We start from the raw sequence: 22,626 nt of genomic DNA on the forward strand, positions 1-22,626 counted from the left end.
CTCGCTCTCTCTGTTTTTGTTTTTTTTATAAAGATTTTATTTATTTACTTGACAGAGAGAGTAAGCAAACAAGCAGAGGCAGAGGAGAGAGAAGCAGGCTCCCCCCGGAGCAGGGAGCCCATGTGGGGCTCGATCCCAGGACCCTGGGGATCATGACCTGAGCCAAAGGCAGGCGCTTAAGCAACTGAGCCACCCAGGCGCCCCTCTCTCTCTGATAAATAAATAAAACCTTTAAAAATCAAAACAAAATAAAACCAGGTGCCTGGGTGACTCAGTCAAATTAAGCATCTGACTCTTGATTTTGATCTCAGGCTTGTGGGATTGAGCCCCGCAGTGGGCTCTGCACTTAGCAGGGAGTCTGCTTGAGACTCTCTCTCCTCTCTCTCTACCCCTCTCCCCTACACATGCCCAAACTCTCTCCCCCAAATAAATAGATCTTTAAGAAAAAACTAAACAAAATGAAATACTGGAATAGAGAAGCTTCCCAGGACTGGACTGGAAGGAAAGAGTGAAATATTAATCTGTAGGACAGGCCTGAAAGGTTGAGCTGTCCTGGAACCTGTATCCCATCTTTAGTTATTCACAGCACTCCCTAAACTCATCTCATTGAGGCATTAAATTAAGGATTCTAAGCAATACTAACTTAAAATGCATGGTAACTGTCTGACCACACATGGGTTTTTACATAAACTTATGTCAAAATCATTAAAATAGAAGATGTGTCATATTGGTTCAGCCGGGAGACAAAAGGCTGTGTAGGAGTCCCCCTTGGTTCTTCTGCTCTTAAACGCCTTCCTCCAGCCAGAGGGTGGCTGTGGAAGACTAGAATACAGAGATTCATGCGTGCATGTGAGCACAACACTCTGCAATCCGCTCCACTCCCCCATTATCTTTTAAAACGCTTTTGTGTGACCCGTTAATCCTGCTCCTCTCATTCTAGTTTTCATAAAACAGAAGCCCATGGGCTGCTGTTAATTTCATTTCCTATATAAAAAATCTATATATTTGGGAACTTGACTAATCTTCACAAAAATACTGTTTTTAATGGTGAAAGGAACATTCTAAGAGTACAAAAACAGGTTTCCCCTGAAAGCACCAGAGAACTGGTGGGATTAAGCAAACTTTGTTTTGGGAAAATACACTTCAACTGAAGTACAGGGTGAGGTATTAAGATTAGGAGAAATCCTAAAAGGCTTCAATAAACTCAAATTTAAATGTTTTTGTTGAAAAAAATCAAGTAAAATGACTCATTTTAAAGCAACAACGTTAAAACCTAACAATCGAATCATTAATCTCCTAAGCCTATAGTAATGGTGAACACAAAGTGCACATCCCTGCCTTGTGAAATGGGTAAAATAGCTTTAGCAGCGCTGCATTTGCCATTGACAGTGAAAGACAGTATGTATGAGGAGCACTTCAAACACATCTCGAAAACACGATTTCCTTTTTTAAAAAACTCATTTAAAAAAACACAAAAACTGGACTTGAATCAAAATGTTGACCATACCTTCAAAAAAATCAAAATCTTGTAAGTCATCAGGTAGCCGTGGCAGGACGTCTGAAAAGTCCTCCTGGTTCAATTCCAAGTCATGTGGAATGTCAGTGATCTCATTGGCAATGTCATCCGGCAACTCATCAGCACTCAGCTCTGGCGTGGACGGGCTCCTGGGGAAGAGGACACGGTTGGCCTCACCACTCCCCTTTTACCTTCACACCAGTGTCCCAGAAACAAGTTCATCAAACATGAAGATGTGAAATCCTAACTCAAATGTCTCCTTTTCCTACTTTCAGAGAAGGGAATGTGATAGCAAAAGGAAGATCTCACCATACACAGTCATGTAGTTCTCTGGCTTGTACCCATGTATTAAGGCAATCATTTTGAGATAATATGTTTACTTCATTAGTAGAATGAATTACCATTTTGTGTACTGTGTTTTAATACTTTTTAGTAAATTTCAAATCTAGTCAAAATAATAACTTAAAAAAATGAAATAAACAGAAAAAAGGGAAAATGCTTAGCTGAAACAGAAGCCTCATTCATTTGGCTAACCCCTGCCAAAATTGGTAATGCACCAGATTTCTGATGTAGTATTTCTGTTAAAACATACATGGGATTTCTGTTAAAACAGAACAATCTGAGAATGGACAATTAAATTCTTAATTTCAGCATCTGCTTTCTATGTTATAGCCAAAAGCTTTATTTCAGATCTCACTCAATCAAATATCTGGTAGAAATTAGAATGAAAACTACAAAGTCTAGGCTGATCTATCGAATGGCTTCTGTAGCCCAGCCACAAGGCTAGAGAAGAAAGTAAGGCTAAGTGCTCTGAGAGCTATCAGAACATAGAAAGGAAACATAAGCTTCGGTGCTGTTACTGACCGGATCTGGGCAGCCTCCACTGGCAGTGAGACGCTGGTGGGCATGCTGAGGTTTCCTTGGGGCACTGCAGGGGGAATGGGTTTTTGGGGTCGACGAGGTCCACGCCTTCTCTTTTTCTTATGTTTTTTGGTAAGTGCAGGAGGCTTGGTTTTTTTCCTGGGTTTCCTCTGCTGCTGGTGCTGAACTTTACGGGAGCTATCTCCTCTCAAGAAATTATCCTTTAGAATGAAGAAATAGGGATTTTTAAACTGAGATTGCTTGTGAAAAACCCAACAGCTACCTGAAAGAAAATATATCTCTTAACATTCTATGGAACGCTTAAAACATGCCTACAACTATGCCTAACAATAAGTAAATGAGAAAAAAAGAATTCATTTTTTAATTTAAATCAATTCAATATATACATACAGTTCATCCCCCACTTAAAGACAGCATGAAACTGTAATAGGTCAAGGGAGAGATGTGGGTGGGTAGAAAGGATGGGGAAAAAAAGACAGTGGGATAGGTATGTAGGGTAAAAATACAATGAATGAAATTGCAACCTAAAAAAACTTACTCTTCCACAGGAAAAACATGAATACAAGTATACTTAAATATACAATGAAAATAGGTCAATAATGACATAAGTACCTTCTATGGGTATATAGAAGGAAAATCAATTCTTTTTAGTTTTGTGTGATTAAAAGAAAAGTTGGATTTTAAGTCACTGGGGTGTTATTTCCGGAGAGTCACTTCAGCAGTCAACACAAGATAAAGGGCTAAGGGCGATGTGAGCGGGGAATGGAAAAGCAATGCCCCGTAGGCACAGAATTGTCAAGATCTGAGAGCTCCTTGGATGTGGTGAGGATGAAAGGAAGAGAGCACCTGAAGACGTCTCTGAGGTTTCTAGGTTGGATGACTGTTAGATGATACCATTTGCTGGAACAGAGCGCAGAGTGGAATAAGGATTCAGAAGAAAAGGTAAGAAGTTCAGTTTGGCTCACAAACAATTTGGGGTATGAAGATTTTCTAGGAGATAGGAAAAAACAGCATGAGGGATAAAGAATGGGATGGACACGTAGCCTCAGAAATCATGACAAAGTAAAAGTCCTTCAGATAATTTACACAGGCCAGGAAGATACGGTAGAGAGAGGAGAGAAGACAACCAGACTGCAGTTTTATAAAACGGTTTCAATTAAGTAAGCAGACGTCTGAGAAAGAACCAGCAAGGAAGAACAAGAAATTAACAATAAATATAACCAGTTTTCTTCAGCCGCAACCCTTCAATCTGAATATTGCATTTCACTAATTCCAAGATACATATTTTAGTATCTCTGCAATTGAGGTGGCTTTTACAACAATTGCTGTTGGGCCCAGGGATGGTCACTGTAGCTGGCACTGCCTACATATGTGCAAGGGTGAGAAAAGTTCTTGGTACTGTCACTGTTTGAGTCAAGATATGGACATTGTTGGTTTAACACGAAGAGGAAAGAAAAACTGTTGTGTGTGCAAAAAGTTGAGCAATAGGGTATAAAACTGCCATCAGTGAAGCAAATACTCATTATTGAAGACATGACCATGATTCCTTTGTGGGTTTTTTGTTTGTTTGTTTTTGAGAAAGGAACATAACCACAAAGTAGACAAAGCTGTGTTATAGTTGATGTACATAGACAATACTGCCTTTTCCATGTCAAGGAATTCAGCGGAAACGAAGGAAAGTAATTCAGCATTAGGGAAGATTAAAAAAAAATCTATGTCCAATTAAGTCTACAGAAGCTATTTTGATAAATATAAAACAAAAATTATAGGTGACAAGAAATGCACTGTGCTGTGTTTTTCTTATTTCCTGGTGGTATGTAAAAACAATTGTGGTTTTTACAATTGACATCACCTTTAATAAATTCAGTAGTAACCCAAAACTAAATACATAAAAAGAGTACGGACAACAGTATTTGAAAACTAATAATAATCAATAGCATTAACAGTTATTAATGCTAGCAAACAAATTCAAGACAAGAAAGAATAAGATTAAAGTATCAATTCAAGAAATCTAAAAGAAGTTTAATATGAGCCAAATACTTGAATCTAAACACAGACTCAAGTCATAAATGTATAAATTTGTAAAACAAACCAAAAAAAGAAAGGCTATTTCCCAGCCTCTGTAGCTCTCTGGCTTGATACTTGAGGTCTACTTTTATTATATCCACTATGTAATTCAACAAAGAGAGTCTGAGCAACCACCAGTACCATCCCAGGCTCTCCCTCTAGGACCAGTACAGATGTTAGGTGAGGGAAACTTTGGCCCAAGATACACGTGTCCTACTTTAAAGACACTCTCATATCACCTAATTCTAGTGCTAGGTGTCTGTCTTATTCTCCTTAACTTAAACCTCGTAGGCCAACGTTTTTGGTAATGGGCCAGGTACTCCACACAGAACTACCCTCGACTGAGGTCCCACCATGCTCTTGGTAGTCCACCACAAAGCTCCTCTGGAAAACTGGAGCCCCTGCACCCTAGGGCCTTTCCTAATGCCAACTGTCCATTGCCTACGCTATTTGTAAACACCATTCCCTGCCAACTTGCTGTCTCATTCTACTTACGTGCCAGGACACTGCCTTTACTAACTTACCATCCATTGTATGGGCTCATACTCATCAAATACCATGTTCTGTGTGACAGCCTGGACTTCCTGAAGCTTGAGCTTCTTCTACCAATGGCTACTCTGTCCAGTGGAATCTAATTCCAAATTTCAACCTTTCCCAGCCATGCTTCTGTTATTCAGCAATTACTTAATTGAGCATCTGTTCTAAGCACTGAGGATATAGCAATGAACAAAAAATGTTCCTGCTTTTGTAAAATTTACATTTTAGTAGAGGGATACTAGCAATAAACTATTAGTTAATAGTATGATATTAGGCTGATACCAATGTTAGGAAGAAAAGCAAGGTAGAGTATGAGGATAAAAAATGACAGGGTAGGGGCAGCCCGGGTGGCTCAGAGGTTTAGCACTGCCTTCAGCCCAGGGTATGATCCTGGAGTCCTGGGATCGAGTCCCACATAGGGATCCCTGCATGGAGCCTGCTTCTCCCCCTGCCTCTCTCTCTTTCTCTCATGAATAAATAAAATCTTAAAAAAAAATGACAGGGTAGAGGGGAGGTGGAAGACTTCTTTGATGAAGTGACAACTGATTGGAAACCTGAATGAGGGAGGGAAGGAGGTAGAAATGGAGGAAAAGAACATCCTAGGAAAAGAGCAAAACAAGTGGAAAGCCCATGAGTTGGGGGTGTTGAAGCAGAAGCAAGAAGGCTGATGCTGCTAGAACTCCAGAAATAAGGGGAAGGTACAAGGTGAAGCAGGAGAGATTGCAAAGACCAGATGGGGAAGTCTCAAAGGCCATGGTAAGAATCGTGGATTTGATTCTGGATCTGATGGAAAGCCACTGGAAGGCTCTGACCAGGAAACTAAAATGACCACATGAATATTATCAAAGGCTTGCTCTAATGGGCACATACTATAGATTCCAATTATAAGACATTCTAGAAAATGTAAAATCACAGGGACAGGAAGACAGTGGAGATGGAGGAAGAAGTAGACTGCAGAAGGGGAGCACAAGAGAATTTAGGGTGTTAGTGACATATCTCATTATGTAGTGGTTACAGGACTGTGTGCATTGTCAAACTCAAAACCATAGACCAAAAACAGTGATTTTTATTGCATATAAACTCAAAGGTTAAGTGGAACACACACAGCCTACTCTGGCTGGTATGTGAATATGTCCAGGTGGGGTGCATGGCAAGAAGAAGGGAGACCAATTAGGAGACTATTATAGTAATCCAGGCAAAGGTGATGACCAAGGCTAGAATGTACCAGCCAAGCTGGCACAATGTGTTTGGATTCAAGACAGTTTGAAAGTAAAATCAAGAGATCTGTCCAGTTCTTTTCACCCAGTGTGAGTCTCTCACTGTGGGACTGATAGGCTACAGATGTTTGCTATACTCAGCTGTAATTTTTAACTTAAACAGTCCTTGTTATACATTTAACTGGTTGCAACACCAGGATCACAGCTTATACTATTAAGTCCTGGTCCAATGGCCATTCAGTTACCCTGATGCACCCCTGAAACTGCAAAATGCTTACAGAGGGAAAAAATGGTCTTATTCAGCTTTTTAATACATAAGGTATATGTATAAGGTACACACTACCTTGCAAATAACAGGACTCAGCAAGTATCAGGGTAAAAACAGTAAAAAAGCACTTCTTTTAAGTAATGATAGAATTCAGATAGTCTACTAGTTCAGACATACCTCTCCTTCAAATTATTCTGAAGGGCTTATGATACATTAACAAAAGCAATAATTAAGTTCAATAGAAGTATAGAAAGGATTGGTTTTTGGCTGAAACTTCATCAAATATCTAAGACATTCACAAAATTGCATATAAAAAAAGCAAAAAATCTAAAGAAATGGGGCAAAGAAAGCTTGAAAAACCTGTTAAGTAGTAAGAAAATGTACCTTAATGAGAAGGGAAGTAAAGAATAGGGATAGACAATAAAATAATCATATGTGAGTAACTACTAAATACCTCCTAGAACTTTTTTTTTTTTAAATGAGGCTATGAAATTAATCCAGTGGCTCATGATCAGCATATATATTAATATTTTATATACATATTTATATATTAATATATACATTTACACACAGTTTGTACTAAGTTAAAAAATATTTTCTACTGTGGATTGCTATCAGAAGTTTGAAAGCCTCAGCTGCAGAAAATAAAATCTGAACTCACCATTTTTTTGGCATGTTCTTCACACAGAGGGGTCTGGTGTGTAATGTCAAACACGGGCACAGAGCACTGCTGTCCGTCTGCAAACTTGGCCGTGCAACTTGAGAAAAGCTGCTGAGAGCGGTTCAAGAGGATATCTGTGGTTTTCAAAGTTAGGAATATAATGCACTGAAACTCAAATTATTTATTAAGTTTTAAATTTTTATATAAAATCTGCTCCTGGAATACCTGGGTGGCAGAGTCAGTTTAGCACCCGACTCTGGTTTTGACTCAGGTTGTGATTTCAGGGTCGTGGGTTTGAGCCCATCTGGGGCTCCATGCTCAGTGGGGAGTCTACTTGAGATTCTCTCACCTTCTCCCTCTCTCCTGCAGCATGCACAAACACGCTCTCTCAAAATAAAGAAATTAACCTTTAAGGAAAAAAAATCTGCTTCTTCCCTTACTTCTATTTGTAAGTAATAAATTTTCTTATCCTTTAAAGCTGAAGGACCAACCCCCACTACTGATATGGGAAATGATCATTGTTGAATTTATCAGAAGATATTACTAACGGAGACTATTTTGCTAAGGGCTCCGAATAGGAGTCTCCTTTATGGACATTCTGATTTTTGTTATTTGGAAAACAGAGGGTTGTTTAAATACACTATCTCCTAAAAATTCCACTACAATGGTTAGAAAAAAATCACTCTCTTTTAAGGAAAACTTTCACATATAATTCTCATCAAGAAGAATAAAAATTTTAAGATATAATTAAAAAAAGCTCATCTATCCAAATTTGATTTTCCATTTCCCATTTCCAACACAAAATTCAAATTTATAACTTATGAAAAATTACTTTTATATCAAAACTTTACCATTAAAACTGGAACATCATGGGATCCCTGGGTGGCGCAGCGATTTGGCGCCTGCCTTTGGCCCAGGGCGCGATCCTGGAGACCCGGGATCGAATCCCACATCGGGCTTCCGGTGCATGGAGCCTGCTTCTCCCTCTGCCTATGTCTCTGCCTCTCTCTCTTTCTCTCTCTGTGACTATCATAAATAAATTAAAAAAAAAATTAAAAAAAAAAAAAACAAAAACAAAAAACTGGAACATCACCTTTACTTTGTCAACATTTCTAAGCATCCAAACTTTTAGCCCCTAGCACAAGACATACTTTACACCTATCAAGAAGGTACCTTACTGTTTTACCTTTATGCTTTTATAGTTAAGGCTATTTATAAAACCTTTGCTGTGCAGAAAGGGCTGCTAAAAAAGTTGTGAAAATTTAATGCCAAAGAACAGAAAGGAGGGCAAAAAAGTCAAAGATAATAAAGAAGAACAAGTAATTGCTACTGTATAAATTTTTTAAATGCTACCGAATTTTAAATGTTTAATAAAAGTGAGAGTAATAAGATTTCATAACCAGCCTGAAGCCCTTTACCACACAGGTTTTCCTCAAGTATATTCTGTCTTAATGTATCTTCTTTCCTAGTCAGTGATGTTTATCTTTCTTTCATTTCAAATCAGCACTGTGCTCCATAAAAAGAAATTATTCCCAGACCAAAAGGCACATTGTGCGTAACTTTCTTGGAAGACTAAAATCAGTTTTTGAATAATAGGACATGATTTCTCCATCAATGAGTGTTATAGTTGCTTCTCACAAACTACTTAGAACCACTGCAAGAACCAGAATTCTTTTAATTTAAGTGATGGCCACGAAAGAAATCTGCTACTTGGTATCGGTTTCGCAGATTCTAATGTAATTCTTGAATAAAGAGTCACAATGACAGAAGCAGAGAAAAAATTATTAGGAAGACATCATGACAAAGAGAAGTTGTATAAAAATTTTAAACATAAAATAGTTCTGATTATAGAAGTCATTCCCTTAGCTTAAGAATGAAATACTAGCACCCAATAAGTGAATACTTTTCAATGCACATTCAATTCAGTTAAGAGGATACGCTGGAAACAATGTCTGGTGAATGGAAGGGCTTTGTTAGGGCACCGTTCACCCTTCATGGTTCCACTGCATGCTGCTGGCTCTACCTCCCTCGACTTGGTCCGGCTTATGCTAAGAAAGCAAAGAGACAAAATTAACTTTGAAAAATGCTTTAAGAATCCAGGGCAACTTTTCAGCACTATGTTAGCAGATCGTAACACCAACATTTTACCTATGTTCATCAACTAAAGGTAAATAGAGGAGTTATAATGACCAGTTCCAGTATCTCCCCAATCTATTGACAAAACAATTATTGTATTATTATTGATTTCAACTATCCCTGTTTTTTTCCTATTTTAAGTATTATTTCTGGTTCCTTTTACTAAGAGGCAGTGAGTAAACAAAAAAGTGATAAACACGAGCCTAGATCAGTCAGGCCTAATTCTGAATCTCAGCTCTACCTCCTCCGGCTGCGTGATCCTGGGCAAGTTACTTAGCCTTGCTTAAGCATCAACTTTCTCACCTATCAAGTGAAGATAAGAATACTTTTGACTGATAGGTAAGCACCAAAAGATACAACACATCTAAAATACTTACCACATATAGTAGATAGTATAATACCTAGTAAATGATCAATGGTTGTTAGTTGCTGGTATCATTATCCTCATGAGATTTTGGTCATGTCAAGCTGCAAAAAACTTGATCTAATATAGGAGGAAGGGGATAATGACCTGCAGAAGTAACTGATTTGCTCTCCAAAATGAACTCACTTTGGATATATTTTTAAAACTTTTTATAATATGTGCAACTCCATCTTTCATTAAATGTTATTTCCACTCTGTATATTCAACATTTAAATATTTGATGCATTCACATGGTTCCAGAAACACCAAAGAATAAAAAGTTAGGCAGCAAAGAGTCTCCTTTCTACCCTTGTCCCAATTTGCCAGTTCCCAGTCCTTCTATATTAAGTATTCATTTCATTAGTTTATTTGATCTTTCCATAGTTTTATACAAACATTAAAAAATAAAAATAAACATAATGAAGTTCTTAGAAGCATAAAACTATCCTGTTTATTTGACTCTCTTATGCATCACAAACTGGTAGGACTTTACACATGTCTGAGGTAGAAAAAGCATCTACATAATATACTAAAATCACGCATGAGGCATCAAAATTATCTTTTGAATTGTTTCTGTACCTAAGAATTTCAGTGGAATGATTTATACTGATTAGAAGGTCATATAGAACCCAAATTACATATGAATTTACAGAAATTCTAAACAAAATTTCTACTATAACTTTCATATACACAATCAATGCAAACAGAGAACCAGGAGCTGCCATCAAAGTTGCTTTAACTAAGAGATCTGGGGAAAAAAAAGTAAGTTCTGCAAGATACATCAGAATCACAAGAGCTGGGAAGTGAGCCATTAATTAAGTTAGGTCTGTAAAAAGGATACACAATTTCAAATGAAGCTGTACTATGGCTGCAGTTTATCCCATTCTCTTGGTCTAGATTAAATAGAAGGCAGTTCTCTATATTGAATGGATTATTTTTGTGGGACACTTCAGTAATCTGTTCAGCCATCTACCAAGCCTAGCGTATAACACATTCCCTCATTTTTATCTAACCTAGACTTCAGAGGGAACTACTGGTTTCATTTTGTAAAACTGATATGTTCCAACTCATCAATCTTTCTCTTAAACAGTAAAATAAACTAAGTCAGAATTTCAATACCCCCCTGGATAATTGAGGTAAAAATGCCTGATGTTAGACAGATTTTATTATCCAGATAATCCCAACAAAACAAAGGGAGAATTTACCAAAACATTTTGATGTTTTTTAATGTGAAAACACCTACTAGAAGGTTCCCTTTTGTATGATTAGATCCTCTCCCTTCACAATAGTTTCTACACAAACAACACTAGCCTCTGCAGGATTGTTGGCTACAAGATACTCAGATTTGAGTTTATATACTTAACCTATTTCAGTGGCTTATTCCACATATTCACCAATATATATGACAAAGCTATTAGATGAGAAACAATAATGTTACTCAGTTTATATTCAAACTGTATATTAAAGAATATCTATTAAAAAGCAGTCATTAGGGATCCCTGGGTGGCGCAGCGGTTTGGCGCCTGCCTTTGGCCCAGGGCGTGATCCTGGAGACCCGGGATCGAATCCCACATCGGGCTCCCGATGCATGGAGCCTGCTTCTCCCTATGCCTGTGTCTCTGCCTCTCTCTCTCTGTAACTATCATAAATAAATAAAAATTAAAAAAAAAAATTAAAAAAAAAAGCAGTCATTAAAGTTTTAACTTCTAAAACATCTAAAAGCAACTTTTTAAATGTCTTTTGAGGGGTGCCTGGGTGGCTAAGTGTTGAGCATCTGACTTTGACTTGGCGTGATCCCGGGGTTCCGGGATCGAGTCCCACATCGGGCTTCCTGCAGGGAGCCTGCTTCTCCCTCTGCCTATGTCTCTGCCTCTTTCTCTCATGAATAAAAAAAAACCAAAAAGTCTTTTGTGAAATTAGTCTTTGAAAGCAAAAATATCAAATAGCTGACAGCTGATTTTTTGAGCCTAAAATATAAAGTACTACACTACCAATCACCAACAAATGATTATGGCTCACTGTTAAACGATTATCAGGGAGGCACTGGGGAATAAACCTTTTATTAAACATGAGTGACATAACCAAATGACATCAAATAAATTTGAGAACTGAATATTAGAGTTCACCTTGGTATCTGTTTAGTAATTTAGTTATCATGAAATTTTTTTTTCTTCCCAAATCACTGATGATGGTTTGTGTAAATGTTTTGAAAAAAAGCAGGAGTGTGTGGTGGGGGATTGATTCTGCCGGTTAAAAATCATAGATAAATACAGTTTTCTACACAAATACCAAATTGTCTCAAACTCAAAAGAGTACAGTCCCTTACTTACACCTTTGACAAGGTCATAATAATATACTAGATTCAATGTACACAATGCTCTACATACAGATTGCTTCAAGCTGGACAAAACGAAGTCTCTACTGAAATTGTACACTTGAAAGCCTTAACTAACATAAATGTTAGGTATCATTATTTTAAAACCTATGTCAAACCAGTGAATTCTTTCAAATAGAGAACAAGTGTCTCTTCACTTATTTAATTCTATCCATTTATTCATCAATGCTAGAGATTAAAAATAAAGTACATTGCTCCTGCCCTCACAAAAATGACTGTCTAGCTTGGGGCGCCTGAGTGGCTCTGTTGGTTGAGCATCTGTCTTCAGCTTGGATCATGATCTCAGGATCCTGGGATCCAGCCTGGCGTGGGGCTCCCTGCTCAGCGGGGAGTCTTTCTCTCTCTGCTGGCCGCCCCCCCATTCCCCACTGCTTGTATTCTCTCTCTCAAATAAATAAAATCTTAAAAAAAAAAAAAATGACTGTCTAGCCTGACAGAAATATTAGTATACAATTCTACAATGAAGCAGGGTACAGAGCACAACAGGCACATATAAGAGGGTATCCTAACATAGGGGAACCTGGGAATGTTTCTCTGAGAAAATAAGTCTCTCAGTAAATAAGCTAATACTTAAAAGATGTTCTAGAATAGACACTACCTTCTCCCCTACACAGGAGTGGGGGCTCCTAGAGTGAGGGAATATACTGCAGGCAGCAATCATTATGTAGGCATATTAGACCACATACAAAGTTTCAAACAAGTCTGAATATGCCAAGCAACAGAAAATTCTTAAGGGCATAGTAGTTTTTAATATATGCATTTGAAAAACAGGTTATTCTTTTTATGACAAATATAATGAACACCAAAATACAGAAAAGCAAAATGAAATTTCAAAAATATCTGCTAAAAAATATGATCAGTAGCTATAAAACAAAGGTTATCTTTTTTTAGTTTTGTTTTAAACCCTTTTCCTCTGATTCGTGATCACTATACAAAAATTAGAACAAACAGACTACTTATTTTTTTTAACTTTATCAATAATCCCACCCTCTAGAGATAGCCACTGCTAATATTTTGGTATAAAAGCTCCTAAAAATGTGTGTGTGTGTATGTGTGTGTATACCTGAAGGCTGTTATGTGAAAAAAAAAAAGTGTGAAACAATAAACTCCATAAAGAACTATGCCTTCTAAATTGTAAAATTATTTCTTTAATTAAATATGAAGATACTTTGGAATATTTCAATCCAATTAAGCTAGTATTTTTAAAAGGTACATAACCTAAATAAGTAATTATTTAGTCTTCACCACCTAATTTCCAAAATGGTAATAACACCATAATTTCTTCACTGAAAAATCAGATAACTCTACATATCCAATATATGGAATTTTAGTCAAGAAAATAGTACACACACATTAAAAATCATGTTTTCATAATAATTTCTAAGAATATAGGGGGATAGCTATAATATATTTTTAAGGGAAAAAAACTGGACACAGCTGTTAAAGTATACAGACCCAGTTTTACTTAAATACATACATAAAACAGAAACAGTCCAAGGAGTGACGTCATATTATAAAGCCATTAAAAGCCATGTTTTAAAGAATTATTATTATGAGAAAAATGTCATATTCCAATATTAAATGGAAAAAAGGAGAAAATATATTATGCACATGGCTTGACCTCAATTTTGCGCTTTAATACATAATCATGGCTCACTGAGGATTCCTTACACACGCATACACACACATGAAGAAAAAAAGACTAGAAGGAAACAATCAAAATGCTCATAGTACTCATTCTTGGTTTTGTGCAGTGATATCGTGGAAATGTCTCCCTTCTTTATGTTCTATTTTTTCAAATTTATAACAAGCAAATACCTGGACTACAAACAGAAAAGATTTCCCCCCCAAAAAGAAATGCAATGTAGTATTCTGAAGACAGGAAATACGCTAGAAAGAAAACTTTAAAATAATTTAAGAAATCTAAAGTACTACTTCTGTAGTAAAACAAAACAAAACAAAACAAAAACCCCAACAACTATAAATATTACTTCTAATACATGAAATTTTTAAGCATTGTTATCTTTTTAAAGACAGGTAACATTCCCAAATATGTTACTGAATAAATTCTAGTCAAACTCTGGCAAAGTAACAGCCAGGCTTTTACTGACAGCTTGTGGCTCTGTTCTTCTGCCGTGTGTAGAACTTTATCTGAGCCACAAACCCAAAATGCCAACACCTGATTATTTCAGGCTTAAACGCCCACTGCCCACTGTGTCTCAACGATGCCCTCGAAACACAGAATACGCGGGCGCCTGGGTGGCTCCGCGACTCACTGCTTGAGTGTCTGCCTCTGGCCCAGGGTTTGACCCCAGGGTCTCGGGATTGAGTCCCGCGTCGGGCTCCCTGCGTGGAGCCTGCTTCTCCTACTGTCTGTCTGTGCCTCCCTCTCTCTGTCTCATGAATAATTTTTTTTTAAGATTTTATTTATTCATGAGAGACACACAGAGACACACACAGAGAGAGGCAGAGACACAGGCAGAGGGAGAAGCAGGCTCCATGCAGGGAGCCCGACGCGAAACTCGATCCCGGGTCTCCAGGATCACGCCCTGGGCTGAAGGCGGCGCTAAACCGCGGAGCCACCTGGGCTGCCCAATAAACTTTTTTTAAAATCTTAAACAAAACAAAACAAAACAAACCCACAAATACAGAGCCGAGGCGAGGTGCCGAGAGGCGGGGCGCTCACCTGGTGCGGCGGCACGCCGCTCTGCGCAGGTCCTGCATCAGCTGCCCAGTGCTCTCGGGCTCCCGGCTGGCCGCCTGCAGCAAGGCTTTCCTAAACGTGTGCCGGCATTTCTTTTGACGCGATTCTGCCCGTTCCAGGCGGCAGAGGTGCTTATATTTCTGCTGAAAGTAAGTGCAAAGTTGGGTCACCCTGGAGCTCCTACTCTCCGTATCATCGTCATCTGACCTGGAAAGCGCAGGGAGAGAAGTGAGAAACCGATTAAAAGTTAGGCTCAGTGTGTGTGTGTGTGGGGGGGGGGGGGGGGGGGGGGGGCGGGGTTAGGAAGCTGATCGGGTGCAAAGGGGTTAAAATCTGTGGCAGGTGACCACCAATGTCACCAAGGAGGGGCTTTCCAGAGCTGAAGGCAAGTACAGTATGTCAACAATAAATAAGGCAGCAGAGACCACCCAACGCCTTCAGATGCTTCCCTTGCTCCGCATGTTACAGTTAAAATACTTCATACATCAGGCTCTTCTGAATTTTAAGAGACTAGGGGGTTCTCAGGAAGAAAATCATTCCTTTACCTTTGCTGACTACAAAGTCTGAGTAAATGACAGGGCGGGGATGAGGAAACACTCAGCATCATTTCATTAAAGAGAGGTCGTACCAGAAATAGAGCACTGAATTCCACCAGTGTCTTATCAAAGAGCTGCCCTTTCAGATGTACTGGCTTTAACTACCCTTTTCTTGCCAAGCACTTACAGAATGTGGGTTGTAATCATTCTAGAGTATTTATTATTATTACTATTGTTTTTATTTTTAACACAGGAGATACCTTAAACAACACCGCATACGCCAGGGATTACACAGAGGTGGCTGTGCATCATGCTACTGTGACCGACTGGCGGACCGCACTAGAGTGCTACCTTGAAAAGATGCTGAGACCACGTCTAGACTCCACGAGAGAGTCAATGGTTAGTCACTATGTCTGCCCCCAGTGAGATTACAAAGGTCACTTTTTTATGGAATAAATGTAATATCACTTTTTACTGTTAAGGATAATATACACTAGACTTGAAAACTGGTGTTATTTTACCTTCTTTAAATGGCACACACGTGATACTACCAACCATACACTACCAATCTTCTGTAAATCATTGCTTGGTTTCTCTCAACTTTATTAAGTGGTTTCATTCTCTTTTCCTTCAGAATAGCCCATATAGGTTACTTCGCAAACTTCTGGTCTAAAAAATAAGTCCTAAGAAGTATTTCTCTTCAGTAGATTGACTACTACAAATATACCAACTGAAGGCTCTTACTTCAATCTTTTCATTTATTTAGCATTCAACATTTGCTGTATATCTACTATGTTGAGTACTATAAAGGAGAAAAAAATTTAAGCGGCTTACAATGCAGTTTAGACAAGATAAACACATTGCCAAAGTTAAACAATTCAAAAGATTGAATCAGTAACTAAAACCGTGGAGCAGGCTGCCTGAGGATTCAAGTATCTGACCTTCCATTAGAAAAATCCAGGAGCTTTTCACACTTTGAGATCTACTGAACCAGAATTTCCATGGAATGGGACCCAGGAATCTTTATTTTGAATTGTTCCCCGAAGTCCCATAGCAGGTTTTCATTTGGGAATTCTAGTAGAGCCAGGAGGTACTATAAATAACCTTTGATGTGAGGCAGAGAACAATAAGTGACAGAGAGAGGTACAGATATGGCTAAAGTGCTACTGAAGTTCACTAGCAAGACTGCAGGATGAGGGGCTTTGTAGAGGAGATGCCAACAGAACTGAACTGTCGGGACCCCTGGGTGGCTCAGTGGTTGAGTGTGTCTGCCTTTGGCCCAGGGCATGACCCCGGGTCCTGGGATCGAGTCCTGTATCAGGCTCCCCAGAGGGAGCCTGCTTGCCTGCTTCTCCCTCTGCCTATGTCTCTGCCTCTCTCTCTTTGTGTCTCTCATGAATAAATAAAATCTTAAAAAAAGAGAAAAGAACTGAATCATCAAGAGGGTGTAGAATTTGAAGAGAAGAAAAAGGATATCTTACAAGGATAAAGGAATACAAGGCTGGCTTCAGAGACGAACAGGTAACACAAGTACTAAGTAGCTTGCTTTGGCTAAGATGTGGCTGGCACACATAAGTGAATGACGGCGAGTAAGGAGAACTTTCTAAACCTAAACACCAGATGAAAGAGTTTAATCTTTATTCTACCGGTGGTAGAGAACTTCACAGTTTGAAAACAATAGATAACACTAATAGAGCCATGCGTGAGAAAGATTACGCCGTCATCAGGTAGAAATGAGGAAGAGGAAAAGAAAAAAAAAAAAAGAAATGAGTGGAAGATCATGGAACAGGAGCAAGAGCAGATCTGGGGCAGGAAATAAATTCCATCTCAGACATAAAGGATTTAAAGTACAGCTGAGGCCTCGAAGGCAGAGTGGGAAAAACCGTTGGAAATGATAAACAGGAGCACAGTGCAGGAAGGACTACAGATTTCACAGCCAACACCGAGCAACTGAAGGGCAAGGGAGTGACTAAGGAAAAGGCCCCAGAGATAATAGAAAGAACAAGACCTATGAGGGCCATTATCATAAAAGAATGAACTCAATTTGGTGACTGCATATGAAGGATAAGAAAGTCAATAATGACTCAATGACTTTGAACTTGCATAACTAGGGGAATGGAAGGGTTATTAATAGAAAGAGAGGAGAAACAGCTAGTCTTAAAGGGAAAGTAAAGTTCAGGTAAGAGTCACTTGCCAAAGCAATTGTTTGAAAACACTCTGTAATGGTGGGGAGGACAGAACAGGTCAGCAGTTCTCAAGTTGACAACAAATGGACAGATGCACCTGGATGTTGCGGCATGTTCCATCATTATCATACAAGTTTCCAAAGTGTATTCTGAAGCTCTGAGCTGATCTAGTTTGCAGACCTGCACAGGTCTATGGGACCTGTGGTCCCTAACTAGACAATCTCAACATGCCTCCCACTTCTAACATGCTGTAACATCTATATTTCACACCTGGTTGTGGATGAAGAGTAGCAGACGGGGCAGAGAAAAGCCAGTGGCCATCATTTACCAGCAGTGACAGGCCTGCCACCTACTGTATTCTCACTATGCTGCTTTCCTCACCTGTGAAATCATAAGAGCTGGTTCGCCTATCTCCCAAGGTTGTGAAGAGAACAAAAAGAAATGACCTATCTGAAATGACAATATAAGTACAGGTAGTATTATTAGATACCAAAATCTATATCCATTAACTAAAATTAAATCACTTCTGAAATACACAAAACTCCTGGCCTAAACGGTTCTATCATGAGCTCTATCAAGAATAGTCAAAGAAAAAATGATTCCAATCATACACAAAATATTCCAGATGTCAGAAAAGAAAGGAAGATTCTTTAAAAAAAAAAAAAAAAAAAAAAAAGGATTGCAAAAAAAAAAACAAACAAAAAAACAAACCCCACTTATTAATAAGGACAATATGACAAAAGGAAAATCTTTTTTTCTTTTAATATTTTATTTATTGAAAGAGAGTACAATAGTGGGGACAGTTAGGAGAGAGGGAGAAGCAGACCCCCCAATGAACAGGGAAGTCCGATGTGGGGCTCGATCCAGGATCATGACCTGAGACAAAGACAGATGATTAACTGGCTGAGCCACCCAGCTGCCCTGTAGGAAAATCTTATTAATGATCTTAGAGTCAGGGCAGCCCAGGTGGCTCAGCAGTTTAGCGCCGCCTTCAGCCCAGGGCGTGATCCTGGAGACCGGGGATCGAGTCCCACGTCGGGCTCTGCATGGAGCCTGCTTCTCCCTCTGCTTCTCTCATTCTCTCTCTCTCTCTCTTTGTGTCTCTCATGAATAAATAAATAAATAAAAAATTTATGATCTTAGAGTCAAAAAGCATTAGTAAGTTGAATCTAACAGAATATATATAAAAAAAAGAAATAGCCAATCTGGGTTAACTAATGTAGAACACAACTATTTTTCAATCCAATCTTACTAGACCTCTCTTCTGCAAAAAACCTATTCTACTTTTCCTTTTATCTTCAGAACTTCAACATCACTGAAATACTGAAGACACAAGTTTGTTCTCTAGATGATACCTAACAATTATATTTCAGACACAAGATATTGATTTGGGGTGCTCACCCACATCCAACTAACTAAGGAATGCTGGAATTAGGACAGAGTACTAGAAAGGAGAGAGGTGCACAGAGAAGCACTCTGAGGACAATGTACAGAATGTTCCTCTCTCAGTTCTTCACTTGAGTACTGATCAGTGCAAGAGTGTATACGAATATCTGAGGCCAGGAAAGAGCTATCTGAAAAGAGGAGGCTGCACCAGTCCCAGTGGCTCACACAGGGCAGACTTAGTTTGAGATCCTACCATCTAGAGGGGGAAAACCCCACAAAAGTGCAGGGCACAGGGTAGACCACCCAGGAGGAGACTGCCTCAGTAGTGGGGGGTATAATCGGCCCTCAATTAAAGGCTGCTGTGGCCCCATATCACAAAATTTAAAAAGCAAGCCTTGAAAACTATTTCTAAGTAAGTTAACTATGTCCCTAAACAATGCTCTTAAAGGAAGACAAAAATGCCAGAATCAAATAAGTAAAATTAACGATGCCTGGCATTTAGTTAGAAATTATCAGACATTCAAAGAAACAGGGAACTAGAACCCACGAGGAGAAAAATTAATCAACAAAAACAGATCCAGAAATGATATAGATGACAGAATTAGTAAACCAAGAATCAAAGAACAGTTATTAGGGGCACCTGGGTGGCTCAGTGGTTGAGCATCTGCCTTTGGCTCAGGTTGTGATCCCGGTCTCGGGATCGAATGCTGCATCGGGCTCCCCGCAGAGTACCTGCTTCTTCCTCTGCCTATGTCTCTGCCTCTCTCTCTGTGTCTCTCATGGATGAATAAAATCTTTGAAAAAAACCCAAAAAACAGTTATTCTAACCATATCTCACACGTTTGAGAATGTAGAATCATCAAGACCAGGTCAAGGAGAGACATGGACAATATTAAAAAGACCCAAAACAGACTTCTAGGGATGAAAAATACAATGTCTAATATGAAAAATATATTGAATGGGATTGATGGCTGGTTAGGGACCATAAAACATCAAGGAGCCTGAAGACAGTAATAGAAATTTTCCAAAATGAAACACAGAAAGGAAAAAACACACTGGGAAAAAAGTAAATATCAATAAGCTGTGTGATCATTTCAAGCAGCCTAAAATATGTATAACTAAGTCTCTGAAATTGAAAGGGGAAGAAAAATAATTGAAGACTAGGGCAAAATTTTTCTAAATTTCATGAAAATTATAAACCTACAGATCCAAAAAAGTCAATGAACAAGAAACATTGTCAAGGACAAGAAACATAAAGAAAATGAACTATACAAATGGTTTAAAACTATTAATATAAAGAGAAAAATCTTAGGAAAAAAAAGATACATAACATTCCTTGGACCAAAGATGTGAAGGATAGCTAACTTCTCATCAGAAATAATGCAGGACATGTAAGCAGCACCCTTAAATACTGAAATAAAAACTGTCAACCTAGGATTTTATGCCAGCAAAAAATATATTTCAAAAATGAAGGCATACATCTTTCAAACATGGATGGACCTAGAAGGCATAAGGGAAATAAGTCAGAGAAGACAAATACCATATGATCACTAACATGTGGAATCTAAAAAAACAAATCAAAGCAGAAACATACCTATAAATAGAGGACAAACTGGTGCTTGCCAGAGGGCAGGGGATAGGGACATAGGCAAAATGGGGTGAAGGGGAGAGGGAGGTGCAGACTCCAAGTTATGCAGTAAATTATGGGAATAAAAAGTACAGCACAGGGGATACAGTCAATAGTATTAGGGTTGTATTCTGACAGATGGGAGCTACACTTGTGGTGAACAGAGCAAACGTACAGGCTTGTCAAATCACTCTGTTATATACCTGGAATTAATGTAACACTGTGTCAGTTGTACTTCAATTAAATAAAAAAGGCATAGGGATGCCTGGGTGGCTCAGTTAGTTAGGTGTCTGACTCTTGATTTTGGCTCCGGTCATAAACAGGGTTGTGAGATCAAGTCCCACGTCAGGCTCCAAACTGGGCTCCCTCTCCCTCTGCCCTCCCATTCCCCTCTAAAAAGGCATAGTCCATTATACCTCAGTGAAAATTTTAAAAATGAAGACAAAATCAAGACTTCTTCCAGACATAAAACTGAAAGAATTCATTACCAGAAGAGCAGCACTACAAGAAACATTCAAGTAAACCATTCACACAGAAAGAAAATGACATCAGATGGAAATAGGGAACTATTCAAAGAAAAAATCCCTAGAAATTGTAAATATTTCTCTTTTCAATCCCCTTAAAAGATAAGTAACTGCTTAAACACAACAGCATTATATTACGGGGGTTATAACAAATGTTGAGGGACATGTATAGCACCACGTGTCAGAAAACAAGGAAGACCTCAGGTTTACCTAATTTAAGCTATCACCTACCTGAGAAAGAGAAACAAATTCAAACAAAGGAGGAAAGAATAGAAGAACATAATAGAAAGAAATAACAAAGAACAGAAAGCAATGAAATGAAGCTAAAAGAAAACTCAATGAAACCAAAAGCTGGTTCTTTAAAAAGACCAATAAATATAGAAAATGCACAAATAAACATACATGTACATACCAAGGGTTACAATGCAAGATCAACAGGCTTTTCAATAGCGTTGGTTAAACAGAAGATCCACGCAGAAAAAAATGATCCTTAGCACTGCACCTCACATTATATACAAATTATAGAAGAATAAATTCTGCAAAGATTATTAGTAAAACAAAGTTTCTAGAATATAGTATTAGGGAAGAGCTTCATGACTGTGGGGTAAGCAATGATTTCTTAAAGGGCCACAAATACATTATCCATAAAGAAGACCAATAAATGGTACTCATTAAAATTAAGAACTAGGGGCGCTTGGATGACTCAGCTGTTTAAGCATCCAACTCTGGGTCTCTCAACTTAGTTCACGATTTCATGGGTCATGGGACAGAGTCCTACATTGGACTCCACGCTCAGCATGCAGTCTTAAAGATCCCTCTGTCCCTGCTTCCACTCACGCTCTGCCTGTCTCTCTCTAAAAATAAATCTTTAAAAAAAATTAAGAACCATTTTCTATCAAAGACACAATCAAGAATGTGAAAAGGTAAGCAGTTACTAGGAATAATTACAGTTAATAATGAATTTAAGATACCAACTTTTTTCTGTTATTGAGATATAAGAGCCTGAAAGATCTCCTTCAGCACATGCATCTACAGTTAAACTAACCAAAAATCTTTCCCAAAACAAGGCCAGGGGTACCTGGTTGGCTCAGTCAGTAGAACATTTGGCTCCTGATCTCTGGATTGTGAATTCAAGCCCCTTGCTGGGCATAAAGCTTACTTAAAAAAAAAAAAAAAAAAAAAAAAAAAAAAAAAGCCAAACTTTCTCCCTAAGATTTCTTCAAGTATAATCCTGATTTAGCAAGAAAACTCACAAAAAGGAGGTTTGGGGGGTAAGCAGGTGGGTAGGTGGGTGGCAGAGAATGGTAATCAGACCACTACCAGTTCTTCTTCCAAAAATTCAATGAACTCAGAGGAATTTAAATGGTAAAACATTTTGAGAAATTTTAAATGCCAAAAACTTCTTGAAGATATTATGGACAGGCAAGGTAGGGCCAATTTTCTACAGCTTTCCATTTTCTACTGCACTAAGCACAAGGTAAAATAAATGACAAGTAGCTGCAACAAGAAACTGGAATAAGGTTATTCTATGGGTGGTTTCAATGCAGGACAAAGATTCCCATGAGAGGGGCACAGTGGTAG

General features: G+C 38.5%; 1 protein-coding gene across 4 annotated transcripts in view; it reads right to left on the reverse strand.

Annotated features, from left to right (window-relative positions):
* The window catches only part of INO80D (INO80 complex subunit D), a 67,254-nt gene that overhangs the window by 12,479 nt on the left and 32,149 nt on the right, over positions 1-22,626 (reverse strand). For all 4 annotated transcript variants that reach the window (XM_049106464.1, XM_035710928.2, XM_025442121.3 and 1 more), the window contains 5 exons: positions 14,769-14,993; positions 9,087-9,196; positions 7,149-7,282; positions 2,381-2,598; positions 1,508-1,665 (listed from right to left, as the gene is read on the reverse strand). In XM_049106464.1, coding sequence (XP_048962421.1) covers positions 1,508-1,665; positions 2,381-2,598; positions 7,149-7,282; positions 9,087-9,196; positions 14,769-14,993 — 845 coding nt within the window. The remainder of the gene's footprint in view (positions 1-1,507; positions 1,666-2,380; positions 2,599-7,148; positions 7,283-9,086; positions 9,197-14,768; positions 14,994-22,626) is intronic.

The sequence above is a fragment of the Canis lupus genome, chromosome 37 (genome assembly GCF_003254725.2).
Source record: "Canis lupus dingo isolate Sandy chromosome 37, ASM325472v2, whole genome shotgun sequence".
Lineage (NCBI taxonomy): Eukaryota > Metazoa > Chordata > Mammalia > Carnivora > Canidae > Canis > Canis lupus.